The following is a 16512-nucleotide window of genomic DNA, read 5'->3' on the forward strand; positions in this document are numbered from 1 at the left end:
GGCACAACTTGACCAGAAGAAGGGATCGGTTGGTAGGACATGTTCTGAGGCATCAAGGGATCACCAATTTAGTATTGGAGGGCAGCGTGGAGGGTAAAAATCGTAGAGGGAGACCAAGAGATGAATACACTAAGCAGATTCAGAAGGATGTAGGTTGCAGTAGGTACTGGGAGATGAAAAAGCTTGCACAGGATAGAGTAGCATAGAGAGCTGCATCAAATCAGTCTCAGGACTGAAGACCACAACAACAACAACGTGCTATTCTGAGTGACACTTCAGATATGTCACTCTGCGTAATAAGAGATTTGTCACTTAACACTGTAAATGTTGAATATCAGAACAATACAGAAGAGTTCTTTCAAAGGGCAGTATGTCAGTTTGAAGTGAGCTGGTTTAGATGTGAGCTGTCTTACAGCCCTTGACCCTCTGCAGATGGAGACCAAGTCCCATGGCACAATTAGTGGCACTGCATAGCATGTCCACTGCATCAAGAAAACACAAGGAAGCAACCATAAATCTTCAATAAGGTAGAAGTGCTCATAAACAACATAGAGGTGACAGATCATTACTAAAGTAGTTGGTTCAGTTACAACCAACAAAAAATGCCATTTATACATTTCAATGCATATCTTTGTGGCTGGAAACTGGAAGCCACAAGTGAGAGCCTGTGACAAAGCAAGCTGGGATATTTTTACTTCCCCTCTTGTTTTGCCATCTGCCTCTTTAGCATTCATTTTTTCACTTTTAACTATTTACCATTAACATACGTGAATATAATCTGCATATCATAAAAGAGAAAGGTTGGCCCTCAGTTTTAAAGAATATAACACCATATCTAATTTTGTGCTTAGTTTTATGTATGTAATTGATTTTCTAACTTATTTTGGCTATTCCTAGTTAGTATCTTTTGTTATAGGGTGAAATCAGTAACTGTTTCGTAACTTAAATTCTATTGTTGATGTATAAACAAATATAAATTCTGTACTAATTATAAACATTTGGAGGAACAACTAATAGTATTCTTAAAGGATCTATCTGTCTCTATTTGAAAGCATGTTAGCAAAGCCAGCCATTAATTAATTCCAAAGAAATTAATAGTTTTGTTGAAAGTATTGTTTTTGTAACTATATATGTTAATTTCATGATTTAAACAAATAATTCGGTTTAACCCTTGTAGTAGAAGAAACTGTTAAAAAGAAATAATTTTTCAATGTATCCAGTTAATTTAATGAGTTAAGTTTTAATTGTAATTTCTGTAAATTTAACTTGGAACAATGTGTAGTTTCAGTAACTATTATTGTGAGAATATATGAGGGCCCAGTTTTTGGGGCTCGAGACAGCCAGTACATGGCCGAGTTTCAGATGAGGAACCTGTATTGGTTACATCAACAACAATGCATCTGTGAAATAAGTATAACACAATTAGGCCGTGTGTTAAAACAATGACAGTGTCTGCTCCATATGTACCTTTCTATCTTTCAAGAACTGTGAACATTGTGGTGAGGTTTTTACTGCTCGTAGATGTTCAGTAGTAAACTATTGTAGCAGTATGTGGAGGTTTGTCTGCAAACTATTAATGAGGATTATGGAAAGTTAAAACAATAGTGCACAGGCCATATATAACTGTGTATTACTGGGGGGTGGGGGGGGTTGTGAAAACTGAAAGTAAACTACCGTGAAATGCAACTGTGCACCTGTCGGCCACATTGTTTTAAGTAGTCAGTGTTGTACTTCCACACCCCACTTTTCAGCCAGTAGCACAACCAAGGACAACAAATGAAGAAATAAAGAAGGCAAACCGTCACAAGCCCAGGACTGCACCTTTCATATGACACCCTGCAGTCAGTGTTCAGCAAGATCCACAGTAAAGGACTAGCAGCAAATACAAAAATTGTCAACCTACAGGGAATGTGACACTGTAGACCACAAAGCTGCCACTACCCACTGTTGGCCACAAGAAAAGGTGTTCCACTCAATACAGAGCCCTGCAGAACTTCCTTCTCTTGTATATGAGGATACTGTAGGAAGCACAAACTTGAGGCCAGAAAGAACAGCACGTAAAGAAGTTCCAGACAAAAATCAATAATGTGGCCCCAGAGACCCCACTCATGTAGGGTAAAGAGAATGTGGTGACACCCCGTGGCGTCTTAAGCCTTTTGCAAGTCAAAGAAGGCAGTGATAAGGTGTTGATGCCAGGCAAAAGCTGATAGATAATAGATACCGGGCAGGCCAAACTGTCAGCAGCACAATGGCCTTGGCCAGAATCACACTGGGACAGAGTCAAAAGACCCCGAGACTCAAGGTCCCAACACAGCCACCAGCTCACCGTATGTTCGAGCAACTTGCAGAGAACATTAGTAAGACTAATTGGGCAGTAGCTGTCCACCTCAAAGGAGTGTGTATCCATTTTCTGTACCAGGACAATCATGCTTTCTCGGCACTTATATGGGAGTCACCACCACTCGCTCCAGATATGGTTGAAAACGGCAAGGACATGACACTGGTAATCCACCTATAAATGCTTGAGCACTTGACTGTGGATGTGGTCTGACCCTGGAGCCATGCCACGAAAATGGCTGGGGCACTGAGGACTTATCATTCACTGATCAGATCGTTATATGACTCCAGGTGACATTTAGTGAAAGGTAAGCGAATTTGCTCCACTTGTATGATTGTACAGATTCAGGCAGATAGGTCTCAGACGCAGTCACCCAAGCATAACGCAAAGCAAAATGTTTAGCGACAGTGTCTGGCTCAGTGCAGACAACACCATTCAGAGATCTACCACGTACATCTGTGGGACACAGGTGTTGATAGAGGTATCTAAACTTTGCCCAAATCTGTAAAGGAGAAGTACATGGTCCAATGGTAGCAACATACTGTTCCCCACATTCTTAAAATCTTCAAATGTGTGTGAAATCTTATGGGACTTAACTGCTATGGTCATCAGTCCCTAAGCTTACACACTACTTAACCTAAATTATCCTAAGGATAAACACACACACCCATGCCCGAGGGAGGACTCTAACCTCCGCCGGGGCCAGCCGCACAGTCCATGACTACAGCGCCTTAGACCGCTCGGCTAATCCCGCGCGGCCTCCCCACGTTCTCATATCTATCATTTTATGAGGTGGCAGACCCAGGCACAGAGTTGTTTAAAGGAAATGAGGTGCTTCATTAATGGATGTTGCTTATGGCACTGGAGAGTTCATCTGCGATCCCTAATGGCAGTGGTGTTCCACCGAGGTACTGTCTTCCAACAGGGGGATCCCGTGGAATAGGGGATAGCTGAATCAGCTGCCAATAGAATGGCTGCAGTTCTGCTCTGGAGAGCTGCATTGATACCTCCATGTGATGGGGGGCTAAAGGCAATGGCAGGAGCGAAGGCAACCCAGTCAGCTTTGGTGACCCACTTCACTGAGTGCCCAAGTGAGTGATGCCGAGGGAGGGTCAAGATGATCTGAAAATGATCACTGTCACACATGTTATCGTGGACACTGCAGTGGAACACTAGAATTCATGAGGCAAAGATTGAGTTCTGTGAGAAAATTTTCGACAGCTTTATCATGGCCACTGATCACAGTTCTACCACTCAAAGAGTTATGGGCACTTAAGTCAACCAATATCAGGAAGGGTGAGAGAGCTGAGAAAACAGTGCAGGCAATGTGTTCTGTGTCACTTTACCATCAGCAGGGAGATGCACGTTACAGATGGGGAAAATCCAGACATCTTCACAGGAACAGCTACAGCCTCATATGTCATTCCAAGACGCATGTGTTCACAGAAGAGTCCAGAACATATGTGCAAAAACAGCCTGACACCCTTTCATAGTCACTGCAATTCTTAAAATAGTCCCAATTGCTGTGGAGGATAGGGGTCCGCAATGTTGGGAACCAAGTTTCTTGGAGGGCTATGCAGAAAGCAGGGGAAATGCAGAAGAGACATGGTAGCTCAGCCAGTTGTCAGAAAAAATTGCTACAGTTCTGTTGGAGGATCACGCTATCAGTAACCTGTGGGGGCGTGATGGGACCTAAGAGACAGATTATGCCTACGGGACCCCTGGCACTGGTTGTGAGGAGACAACATCAATACACATTGGTTCTGGATAAAGGTGTATGTGGGTTCCGAAGGTGTGTGGGGGCAGGATCCATGGGCACAGGGGCCACAAGGAAAACTGCCTCGGATACAAAGGTGGAACATGTGGGGTTCGGCGGGAAGGGGGGCCACCACAATGTCCTCCTTTGAGGACTAGAACTTGTCCCCCTTCTTGTCCTCCCTCTCCTTAGATGATTTTGATGTCAGTGAGGACTTGGCTGCCCCAGTTTCTAAAATAGAGGAGGAATGTGAAGTCCTACAACCTGCAACATGTGGCTCCTTCAGCCACTGGCTAGCATCTAGCTGCAGATCAGCAGATTTCTGGGGAGGGGGTTCTTCCTGGCAAGAAATGACAAGGGAGGGCACTGCTTCTCTGGCCAAGTGTTGGGGACTGATGTCCCCGGAGGGTGTGGAGAAGACACTCCCAAAGAGGGTGTAGGGGAGGGGGGGGGGGGGGGAAGCAGTAGGAGGACACCCAACCACTAGAGGACAGGGTGCAGTCAACCGGCCCCAAGGGCCCTGACATAGAAAACAGAGGTCAGTGATACAGTCACTAGAGATGACGAGGTGGTCATAGTCACAGCATACATCTTTGTCATACTTGTAATACATTGTTGGCCGCAATAGGCAGATGCGCTTTGTTTGAGCTGCGCATTTTAGTGATTTTGACTGAGATAAATTCAAGCTGTAGTGTTGTTCTTTGGCACACCAGGGTAGAAATATGCAAAGAAACAGCTAAGTGAAAAATCCATGCAATATTCACATTTGTTTATACATAAAAGCCAACTTCAGAATTTTCTTTTGTGCAAGATTATGTGTATAAGATTCATGTGCAGATATGAAGTTCTAGATCTGCATATTTTACAGTTCACATTGCATCTGCTTTATCTTTCACTGACTGTATCAATACCCATTTGTAATGTCATACACTATGAAATTTAGAACATTTGCAAGTGCCACAGTAAACTCTTTCTGTTATCATCAATTGTAGGCTTAGACTTAATTGTTCTCTTTTAAAGTTTTGAGAACAGTAGGCTTATCCTTGCTCAACACAATTGTTATCTAATTTCATTGTATAATTACATGCACAGTAGGTTATTTTTGAGAATATCTGGATACTTACAGAAGTTACTGGTACAAGTATTTAGGATGTGTAACATTTTGTAGAAAATCAGCATTTGTGATTCACAGTTCAGTTTCATGGTATATCAATGCAAATAAATGTGTTTTTGAGAATTTTCAGAAGCTACCATTGTCCTTTGCATAATCTACGAGTAATGTGTAGTAAATCGGTGTGTTACTTCTCATTTTCCCTTGAAGTGTAGCCCCATATATTATCTACATTTATTGTATATTTACTCTGTTTTTGAGTTTGCTGACAACTACAATTAACTTCGAAACATTTTGGGAAACTAGTATTTTTTACCAAAGATTTTTGTGTTGCCATAACAGAAATCTTGTTCTATGTATCTGTTTCAATTCTTCTAGAGAATTTGCAACTTTTTAGCTCAACAGATTAAAAGATAATCAGCGGGATTAATTTAAAGTTATTTGTTTACTCTCCTGTAATGCACTGCACCAAACAAAATGCAGCCCCACCGTGAATGCTGTTCTCGAACATGGGAGAAGTTGGTTGACATTTGCAAGCAGCTCGAAACTGCCCTGGGGCCGCAGTCAACAAGTTGAAGAGGCTTTTCCAGCAGCCACTGAGGCAACAGGGTGCATCCAACTGCAGACTGTGGCACACATTGGAACAAATCATGCCTGTCATCTGGTCTCCGAGGTCATTCTTGGGTCATTCCAGTGACTGGCTGAGAAGACAAGGCTTGTACACGGAGTTTCAACGTAGCTCACTATTTGCAGCACTGCCCCAGAACTGATCATGGCCCTTTGGTCTGGAGACGAGTGGAACAACTGAACCAGGGAATTCAAAGGTTCTGTGACAAGCTGGGCTGCAACTTTCTGAACTTGTGCCATAGGACTCATAACTGTAGGGTACCCCAAAATGGGTCAGGTGCCCACTACACATAAAAGGCTGTTCCTCAGGTAGCGGACTGTGTGTATGGTGCACTCAAGGGATTTTTAGATTGGACAACTTGCCATCAAATCCAGATAATGATACCTGTAAGGAAACACAGAAGTATCAGTGTAAGATCGAAAGAAATGTTTCTAACAGGTGAGAGTATGAACTGCCAAAGCATTCAGAACAACGTGGCAGAGTTTGAAGCACTTGTGAAAAGTAGTGAAGCTCACATAATACTGGGCACAGAAAGCTGGCTGAAACCTGAAATTGACAGCAGTGAGATTTTTGGGGAAAATTTAAGTTTATATTGAAAGGATAGCCAAATGGGAAATGGAGGAGGCGTATTTGTCACAACAAACAAGAAACTCAAACCCACTGAGATAGAAATTGAAGCTGCATGTGAGATTATTTGGACAAAATTCAGTATCTGGGGTGGGCATAAAATGATAACTGGACCTTCTATCGCCCACCAGACCCATCTCCTGATGTAACTGAAAACTTTAGAGAAAATGTCAGTTCTATTGTATGTTAAGTCCCCCAACTGTATTGTAATAATTAGTGGAGGGACTAATTATCCAACAATTAATTGGGAAAATTTGTTTCGTTGGTAGTAGGTGTGATAAGATATCCTGTGAAACATTATTAAATGCCTTCCCTAAAAACTATCCACAACATGTAGTTAGTAACCCCACTCATGATTTAAATATATTGGATCTAATGGCAACAAATAGACATCATCCCTTTGGGGGTGTCCACAATGAAACTGGTATCAGTGACCATGTCACAGTTGTGGCAATAATGATTACCAAAGTACAAAGGACAACTAAAACAAGCAAACAGATATACATGCTCAGAAAACTAGATAAAAAATTAGTAGTGTCATTGCTCAAAGAAGAAGTTGAAACATACAGCACAGAGCAGGAACTTGTAGAGGAACTATCACTGAAGTTTGAAAGAATAATTGCCCATGCACTGGATAGATATGTACCCAGTAGAGCAATTCATAATGGGAGGGCACCTCCATGGTATGTAGTCTCTGTAAAGAAACTTCTAAAGCAGCAGAGATTACTACATCATAAGTGTAAAACAAAGTGTAGGGTTATAGATAGAGATATGCTGAATGAAACGCATTTTCCTGTCTAGAGAGCTGTGTGTGGTGCCTTCAATAATTATTGTAGCAGAACATTGACAAACAATAATTCACAAAACTCACAGAAATTCTGGTCATATGTAAAGATTGTTAGTGGCACCAGAGTTAGTGTCCAGCCCCTAGCAAAAGAGGCGGGAACTGAAATTGAGGACAGCAAAGCAAAACTGAAATGTTTATCTCCATTTCCAAATGTTTCTTTACACAGGAAAGCCCTGGAGAGTGTCTCAATTTAATCCTCTTAACAATGAAAAGATGAATGAAAAAGTATTAGTGTCAGTGATGTTGAGAAAAGGCTGAAATCCTTAAAAATGAACAAAGCTCTAGGGGCCAATGGAATCCCTGTCAGATTCTGTATTGATTTTGCAGCTGACTTAGCTCCTCTTTTAACTATAATCTTATCACAGATCCCTCGGAGGAGGGGGGAACTGGGCCCAATTCTTAGAGAAAAGCACAGGTCTCACCTGTCTACAAGAAGCTTAGTAGAAGTGATCCATCAAAGTACTGTCCAATATCACTGACATCTATTTGTTGTAGAGTCTCAGAACATATTCTGAGCTCAGACATAATGAGGTATCTCAATCAGAATGACCTCCTGCATGCCAACAAGCATGAATTCTGAAAACATTAATCATGTGGAACCCAACTTGCACATTTTTTACATGACATGCTGAAAGCTTTGGACCAAGGCAGTCAGGTAGATGCAGCATTTCTTGATTTCCAAACAGCATTTGACTCAGTACCACATCTATGCTTATTGTCAAAAGTATGATCATATGGGGTATCAAGTGAAATTTGTGACTGGACTGAAGGCTTTTCGGTAAGGAAGGCACAGCATGTTACCTTGGACGGAGAGACATCATCAAAAAGATGTAACTTTGGGTGAGCCTCTGGGAAGTGTGTTGAGACCCTTGCTGTTCGTCTAGTATATTAATACAGACCTCAGTTTTTGTAGACGATTCAGTTATCTCCAATGAAGTATTGCCTGGAAGATGCTACACAAAGATTCATTAGATGATTTCAAAGTGGTGTGAAGATTGGCAACTTGCATTAAATGTTCAGAAATGTTAAACTGTACACTTCACAAAACGAAAATATGTAGTACCCTATGACTATAACATCACTGAGTCACAGCTGGAATCACCAACTTGTAAAAATACCTGTGTGTAACACTTTGTAGGGACATGAAATGGAATGATCGCACAGGCTCAGCTGTTGGTTGAGCAGGTGGCAAACAATGGTTTATGGCTAGAATATTGGAGAAGTGCTATCGGTCTACAAAGGAGACTGCTTACAAATTACTCATGCAAGTGGTTGTAGAATACTGCCTGTGTGTGTGGAACCCATACCAAATAGGACTAACAGGGTATATTGAACATATACACAGCAGGGCAACACGAATGATTTACTTAATCCATGGCAGAGTGTCAGAGAGACACTGTAGGAACTGAACTAAAAGACTCTTGAAGATAGACGTAAATTTATCCAAAGAAAGTCTACTAACAAAGTTTCAAGAAAGGCTTTAAATGATGGCTCTAGGAATATACTACAATCCTCTACGTATTGTTAACATAGGGATGGTAAATGGAAATGCCGTATGGCTAAGGCCTCCCATTGGGTAGACCACTCTGAGGATAAGATTAGATTAATTTCTGCATTCACCGAGCCATTCAAACAATCTTTTCCATGTGTTCCATTCGTGAATGGAACAGGAAGAAATCCTAACAACTGGTACAATGGAATGTATCCCTAGCCTCTTGACACGCGAGTTGGTCAAGAGTCTTCCATTCTTGGATTTTATTCTCTGCTTGTAAAATGGTACAGGCCAGTGAACAGGGTGAATGGTGCTCCCCACAATGGAAATAGATGTGTGTTGAACATTCATGTACGACTGAAGTCCACAATCCCTACAGATGGGGCTAGTGTTACAATGTGAAGACATATGCCTGTATCTCACGCATCTGTGGCACCACATACAGTTTCACATCGCATCAGTACACCATCACTTTGACCTTTCAGGCAAAAAACTATCTTCAAAGGCCAAGAGGAAGGCCCCATTATCAACACAATAGACCTCTGATTCCCCGTGGACATGAGAGACGAAATGCACACCCAGTCACTCAAAAATTGGTATGTATGTCGTCATTAGTCTGTAAAAGGAGATCATGGTGGACAATGATACCCTGTACCACAGTGAGGCTGTCAAGAGGATGACAGTTCCAGGAATGTCATCCAGCTTGTCACAGAACAACAATGCCCGTGACTGAGCAGGGGATGCTGTTTTAATCAGAACTGAAACACGTTTTATCTGTCCAGATGCAACAGTACATATGAAGGAAAAAGTGCTCACATGCAAGAGGGAGGTCCTACAACATTTGAATGTGAACACTGTCCAGACCTGGGGTGGAGGATCGCAATGAAGTGAGAGCATGATCTAGCTCCCTCATAGTAAAAGTGGCATTTTAGCACTCATGATTCTGAGAAGAAAAGGGTATTGCCTGAGCCTGCTCCAGTTGTTTCCGATGGAGGAAGGCAGGGTGATAGTGGGTGGAGTTCAAAATTTCCACAAAATAGCGACCCAAAGTGTAGGAGATAGCAATACAGTCCACTACGACATAATCTGCTACTGACAGGTCGGAAATTGGGGAATGGCAATTGCGAAGAACACGATGACACTGTGCACACAACTGTTTATAATGAATGCAGTTGGCCATCATAGGATGACGGTTAAAAACGCGGAGAGGACGTTTTCGCGCGTGAATTGCATCATCATGGCACGCCTCAGTCCATCAAGAGACTGGGACACGGAATGGTAATGAGCACGTGTGAGGAATGGCATGTTCTGCAGTAATAACAATAATGTTTGTAAGATATTCTACCTGGACATCACAACTCGGAAAATGATGTTCATCAAAGATCACCATGGAAGAGTAAAGACTCAAGTGGGCCTTAGAAAGCTGACATTTGGGTGTGCACATAGGTGGGGTAGGCGTCAGCAAATGGAGAGAACACAGGGTATGGTCGCTGGAGATATATATATAAAAACAAAGATTCTGTAACGTACCAAACGACAGTGTTGGCATGTTGATAGAAACAATAACAATAACAAACACAAATTTCAAGCTTTCACAACCCACGGTTGCTTCATCAGGAAAGAGGGAAGGAGAGGGAAAGACGAAAGGATGTGGGTTTTAAGGGAGAGGGTAAGGAGTCATTCCAATCCCAGGAGCGGAAAGAGTTACCTTGAGGGGAAAAAGGGACAGGTATACACTCGCGCGCGCGAGAGTATATACCTGTCCCTTTTCCCCTCAAGGTAACTCTTTCCGCTCCCAGGATTGGAATGACTCCTTACCCTCTCCCTTAAAACCCACATCCTTTCGTCTTTCCCTCTCCTCCCCTCTTTCTTGATGAAGCAACCGTGGGTTGAGAAAGCTTGAAATTTGTGTCTTTGTGTTTGTTATTGTTTCTATCAACGTACCAATGCTGTCGTTTGGTAAGTTACAGAATCTTTGTTTTTAGATACATTTTTCCCACGTGGAATGTTTCCCTCTACTACTACTACTACTACTACTACTACACACACACACACACACACACACACACACACACACACACACACACACACACACACACACACACACAGAGAGAGAGAGAGAGAGAGAGAGAGAGAGAGAGAGAGAATGGACAACTCGAGATGATAGGCAAGCTGGATATTGCAGGAGAAGAGGTCCAAATGTGAATAGGTGTGCATGGAGTGTGAAAGTTAACGTGGGTGCTAAGGTGTTAAGGCAGAGGTGCTTAAGTCAATTGAGAAGGTCAGCCAAGATGGCACCTCCCTGACAGGTTCTGGGAGAGCCCCAGAGGGGATGGTGTGCATTAAAGTCATTGAGCAGCAGAAACAGGTGAGGGAGTTGTCCAATCAGCTGGAGGAAGTTTGCCTGGTGACATGGAATGATGGAGGGATGTAAACAGTACAAAGGGAAAAGGTCAAGGGAGGAAAGAAAATGTGGACCGAAACAGCTCGAAGCTGGGTAGTCAAGGAGATAGATTGACTATGAACGTCATCCCAGATGACCAGCATGACTCCCCCATGAGATGGAATGCTGTCCTTGGGGGAAAGGTCAAAGTAGATTGGTAAGAAATGCAAGAGCTCAAAGCAGTCATGAAGACACAATTTTGTTTCTTGGAGGCAGAGAACATGCAGACGCTGCGATTCTAAGAGCAGCCATAAGTTCTCTTTGTTCGATTGAGGACTACAAATGTACCACTGGAGAAGAGTCATGTTGAGGAAAAGGGAGGAAGGAAAAACTGTAGGGCTGTCACCACAGAGGCTGCCGAGAGCCAGCCTTTGAAGACTCACTGCTACAGGAAGCAGAGGCTGGAGGGTCCTGCTCCATGAGATCTACAGAGGTGTTGGCACTTTCCTTCTGTCAGTCTGCAGAGTCCAGGGCAGAGAAATGGTCGGCAGTGCACACCGACGACATGGAGGTTGCCCAGGCAAGGGTATCACATGGCGACACCGTCGAAGAGGATCACCGAGTCAGTGGCGGTAACGACTGTTTGCCTTTGTTTGACTTCTTGGAGCCTTTCCAGTTGGCAGAAGAAGAGTCAGATGTTTGTCGGCTGGAGGGACGTAAGAAGTTGTGGGAGTATTCCTGCTGTCCATTCTGCCTTGCTGGGCTGTGTAGCACATGACTTTTCCCTGTGAGGCAAAAGTTTGGTGGCTTGTTGCACAGCTGGAGGAGGAGACAGGGATGCTACTATGACGCTCGGCAATTTTGCAACTGCGGTGCTGAATTTGAGGTCACATATCTGCGTGGCCATGTCCTTCATGGAGCAAGACGTAGCAAGAACAGTACTGTAAATGCTAGATGGTAGAACGCAGGGTAAGCGACTAGCAAACAACTTGCAAGTGACCGGGTAAGGCACTTTTTCCTTCACCTGGATCTCCTGGACCGCCTGCTCAACGAGATACATGGGGCAATTTCAAGAGGCGGCAGCGTTGTCACTATTACAATTGATACAGTGGGGAGAAGGAGGCGGACAATCACCCCCGTGAGCATCCCCACCACAGATTACACATTTGGCCGGGTGACAACAGGACACTCAAGTGTGGTTGTAACAATGACACTGGTAACAGCACATCGGCTTCAGAATGTATGGTCGGACTGTGATAACTTCATAACCTACTTTGACATTCAATGGAAGAAAAAGAGTGCATGTGGCTACTAAGGAGGCATCTATCTCTTTTGTCACCTGATGGACTGCAATGACACCGATCAGAGAGATACATTTGGATTTCTGTCTCTGTCAGACCATTGAGCACCCTAGTGCGAATAACACCACAGGAAGAATTCAGCATGCGATGGGCCTTGACATGAACAGGATAGCTGTGAAGGAGTGAAGAGGCAATTAGCAGTTGTGCTTGAGAATCAGAAGTAGTCTCCAAAAGCAAAGTGCCATTGCATAAGTTAGAGCAGGATTTCATAAGGCCGACAATTGCAGCAACACCTTTCTGAATAATAAATTACTGTAGCAAAGGACTGACCATCTTCAGTATGTGAAACCACCAGGAACCATGGTGCAACTGGCGCACTCCTTCGAACCGTGAAGGGGGGGAGGGTCCTCAGAAGGCAGCACACTCAAGTTAGGTGATTCTTCACACCTCAGGTCATAAATCCCAAACACCTGACAGGGAGAACAGTTGGCAATTTGGGAAGGTAGCGGCTCAGGCAATCACCTCTCCTTGGGCCTGGCCTGTATGAGGGGATACATGTGAACCCTACCTGTCAACCTGGAGCTGGGAATTACATAATTACCCAGGCACCTATTACATGACAGACACACGGGCTGGTGTTCAGGAGTCCACAGGGAGGAAGAAGAAAAAGAGGAACCTCAAACATTGAAGCGGGGAAGGATAGAAGAAGGAGAATGAAGAAAGAAAAAAGGAACAAAACAGAGTGGAGAGAATGTTCTGATACTTGGTTACTGAAAATGCAGAACACATTTCCAAAAACATCCCATACTTGTTGCCCATGGGAGGGGAAAAAGAACAGCAAGAGGATAGACATGCAGCATGGAAGAGAAAAGATGCTGCAAAGGCTGCGGCCTTGTGGTCGCCAAGCATGATCCTGCCAAAGTGTGGCGTGCCCCCCTGGGGAAGGGGTGGAGGGTGGGGTGGGGGGGGGTGGGGGGTGGAAGATAGAGTTAATTACTTAAGTAAAGCCCATAAATTACATCTGTCTATATGAGAACTTAAAATATGGTGATTGTATGTGCAATTTCAAACTCTGCAACGGTTGCAATGCAGTTTCTGCAGCATCAGTGTAGGGAATGCCTTACACCGATTTAATAGTTTAGAAGTCCAGAGTACTAATCTAGATCCACCAATAAACATTTCAGAGTTAATCTGCAGATCAATATATCACCAAATTTTTCGCAAGAGTTGCATACTGCTAACAGAGTATACTCTCTGGCTGGAGTCACATGTGGGATTTCAAACAACACTACAGAAGCTCTGATGACAGATGGCAGGAATGTTTTGAATTCATTGATCAAAGGCATGCGCGCACGCACACTTGTAAACCATGTTCCCACACAGGGTTGTTATAATTAAGCTTTCACTACTTGAGCCAATGCAAACAATATTATTTACCGTATGGGTACCCAACTTCATAGGAATGATGATGTTCAGACTGTGCACTGGAGGATTTGCATTGTTAGTTGGGTAAGTGTCATGACTTGTCATTAGGTGCTGGTATTGGTACGGCTATGTAAGGTTGAAACACAAGCATCGGTGAGCATTACAGTTGCAGAAAGTCAATCTAGGTCTGGACAAGGTGAGCTGAGTTTTACTCATGAAGCTGATGTATCATAACAACAGCACGAGTGCTGCTGCTCTTTGCAAGTATCAACACAGTCAAGGAATACAGAGAGGTCCTCTTTCCACACCGTTGTTTAAGAACATGATTCGGGAATTTTAATTAACTGGCAGTTTGGGAAATGCTCCTGTGAGTGGCCGACAGCCAAATGCACCACAAACTGTGGAATAGTTACTGTCGTCATGGCTGAGAATGCTGGACACAAAGTGTTACCTTCAAGTAGTGCACGAGCTCTGTCACAACAGCAGAACATGCCGTAGTCCACTTTTGAAAAGTGCTGTGAACAATTGCGAAATCGTGTCCGTGCAAAGTTACATGCTGAGATGGTTGTCACATTGAGCAGTTTGAAACCTGGATCAAAAACATGGCACACAATTAACAAATGTAACCTTCCCATGTGGAAATTAAAATGTGTTCCTCTCAATGGGTTATTCATTATTTCTCTTCTGTGTGTCTTTACAGATGTTTCCACAAAGTTTCGTTGTCCTATAATCACTAACTTTTCATAGGGGCTCTCTCAAGTAGCAAAAGTTTAATTATAATCAACTGTATTTTCTACTTAGAAAGCAGAACATTTACCAGAATATCGATTTTAAAGAGATGAAGCATACGAATTAGATCCTTCAGTATTTGGCTTCTCACTTTTTGTTCCATGCAACTGCTGCATTGCTACTGTCTCTGCATACTAAGCTGATCCACTAATTCTGTTCATGTGAGTTTTCACTTTTAACACAGGGCAAATGTGTTGCCAGCCTGGTGCAAAAAAACACACTTGGCAAAACAGGCAGTGAAGCAAGAACATGGAGCCCGAGAGATATGTTTGATTTCTACCATTAACCAATATGAAATGTCAATCACAACATTATGTTAAAGTACTAACTAGTTTGCATCAATGAATAATAACGACGCAACAGCAACAAAACTTTACAACAGCTGTTTGTACTAATATAGTCTGAACTATTTCACACTTTCGAAGAGCGTTCTCGTTGCTGCCATTGGCTGAACAGAAGCAAAGGAGTGAAAGAATCACTACGGATAATAACCTTTTCCATTGTTTACTTGAGAATATTGTGTTATGCTGTAAATGAAATGTCTTTAACAATAGTTTACATCTGAGCTACAATTGAAAATCACTCATTGGTTATTGGAAGACTGGTCTGCAGCACTCAACCTACTAGCACCCTCTTTCTAAAGAAATGTGTGTGTGTGTGTGTGTGTGTGTGTGTGTGTGTGTGTGTGTGTGGTGATGATGATACAATTAGGTTTGAAATGGCTATTACATTCATCTAAAATACAGTTTTGACATAATATGTTGTAGATACACACAAAAGCACGAACTCACCCTGTTGTTCCTAATGTCCCACTTGGTGTTGTTTCACGATCTCTGAACAACAGTGGTTGGGTCAGGGAGTACTCCACATCATTTTCACCTGTAATTTATAATTATTCAGTGAATCTTAATTGACAAGCAAAGTGCAGCAGTCAGTTTTAATGCAGTTTGCTAACATGTTATGATAAAGGGAACATATTAGCTGTCTTTTTAATGAACTTCTGCTTGGACACACATGTACAACATATAACTAATATATCCACACAAAGCATAGCAAATGACAAAGGCCACTTCTGGAGATTGAATGATTGTCACTGCTGTTACACAATGGCATCTAATCTTTAATCTTTATATTGGAAGACGTGATTAAAGTCAAACCTTCCAAATCAGTGAGAAGATCCTGTAGACACAACACATCTGAAAGCTTCAGTCGAGCTATCGCCAATGGATTTAGTGCTTTGGAGACTTGACAAATGAACAAATTCAGATGCTGTCTAACACTACATAGCATAAGATGCCAAGGCACGAAAGGGAAGTATTAAGAAGATCTGGAAGGTCTTATAGCTGGGTAGCAGTCCACAGGAGAGGAGTGTCAGAACTGGTACAGGACTCTTAAGCAGGTGATTACCATGTAACCAGTGCAGAGCTCAATGATGTCACCTGTGATTTAAGCTCCCCGGGGTGAGGATCCTGCGAGAGAAAATAATGTACTATTAGTAGAGTTTGTGAGCAGCAGTTTGGAGCACAACCTCAAATTACGTAACTGAGGATGACATCACACACACTGCTTAGAATGCTCCTCATATTAGTGTGAAGATTATGTCTAGCTTCAAGCATTATGATACTTTTCAGATTAAAAAGTTGTGGAACATGTTAATTCAGAGTTTCAAAAATTGCTCAGAAGCAACTGGCATTCACACATTGGCATGGCTGATGCATCGTCCCTCATTCTATCAAGGTTACACCCACAGCTTATTACCAAAAGTATTCAGTCTGAACAAAGCATCCATCCTATCCCACCAATTTCCAATATGTT

The 16512-nt window shown here is 42.8% G+C and overlaps 1 protein-coding gene across 2 annotated transcripts in view; it reads right to left on the minus strand.

The window, feature by feature from the left end:
* LOC126250778 (E3 ubiquitin-protein ligase TRIM37-like) overlaps window positions 1–16512 on the minus strand; it is a 313056-nt gene that overhangs the window by 113575 nt on the left and 182969 nt on the right. For both annotated transcript variants that reach the window (XM_049951588.1, XM_049951587.1), the window contains exon 11: window positions 15489–15576. In XM_049951588.1, coding sequence (XP_049807545.1) covers window positions 15489–15576 — 88 coding nt within the window. The remainder of the gene's footprint in view (window positions 1–15488; window positions 15577–16512) is intronic.

Source organism: Schistocerca nitens, chromosome 1, assembly GCF_023898315.1.
Source record: "Schistocerca nitens isolate TAMUIC-IGC-003100 chromosome 1, iqSchNite1.1, whole genome shotgun sequence".
NCBI classification, from domain to species: Eukaryota; Metazoa; Arthropoda; class Insecta; order Orthoptera; family Acrididae; genus Schistocerca; species Schistocerca nitens.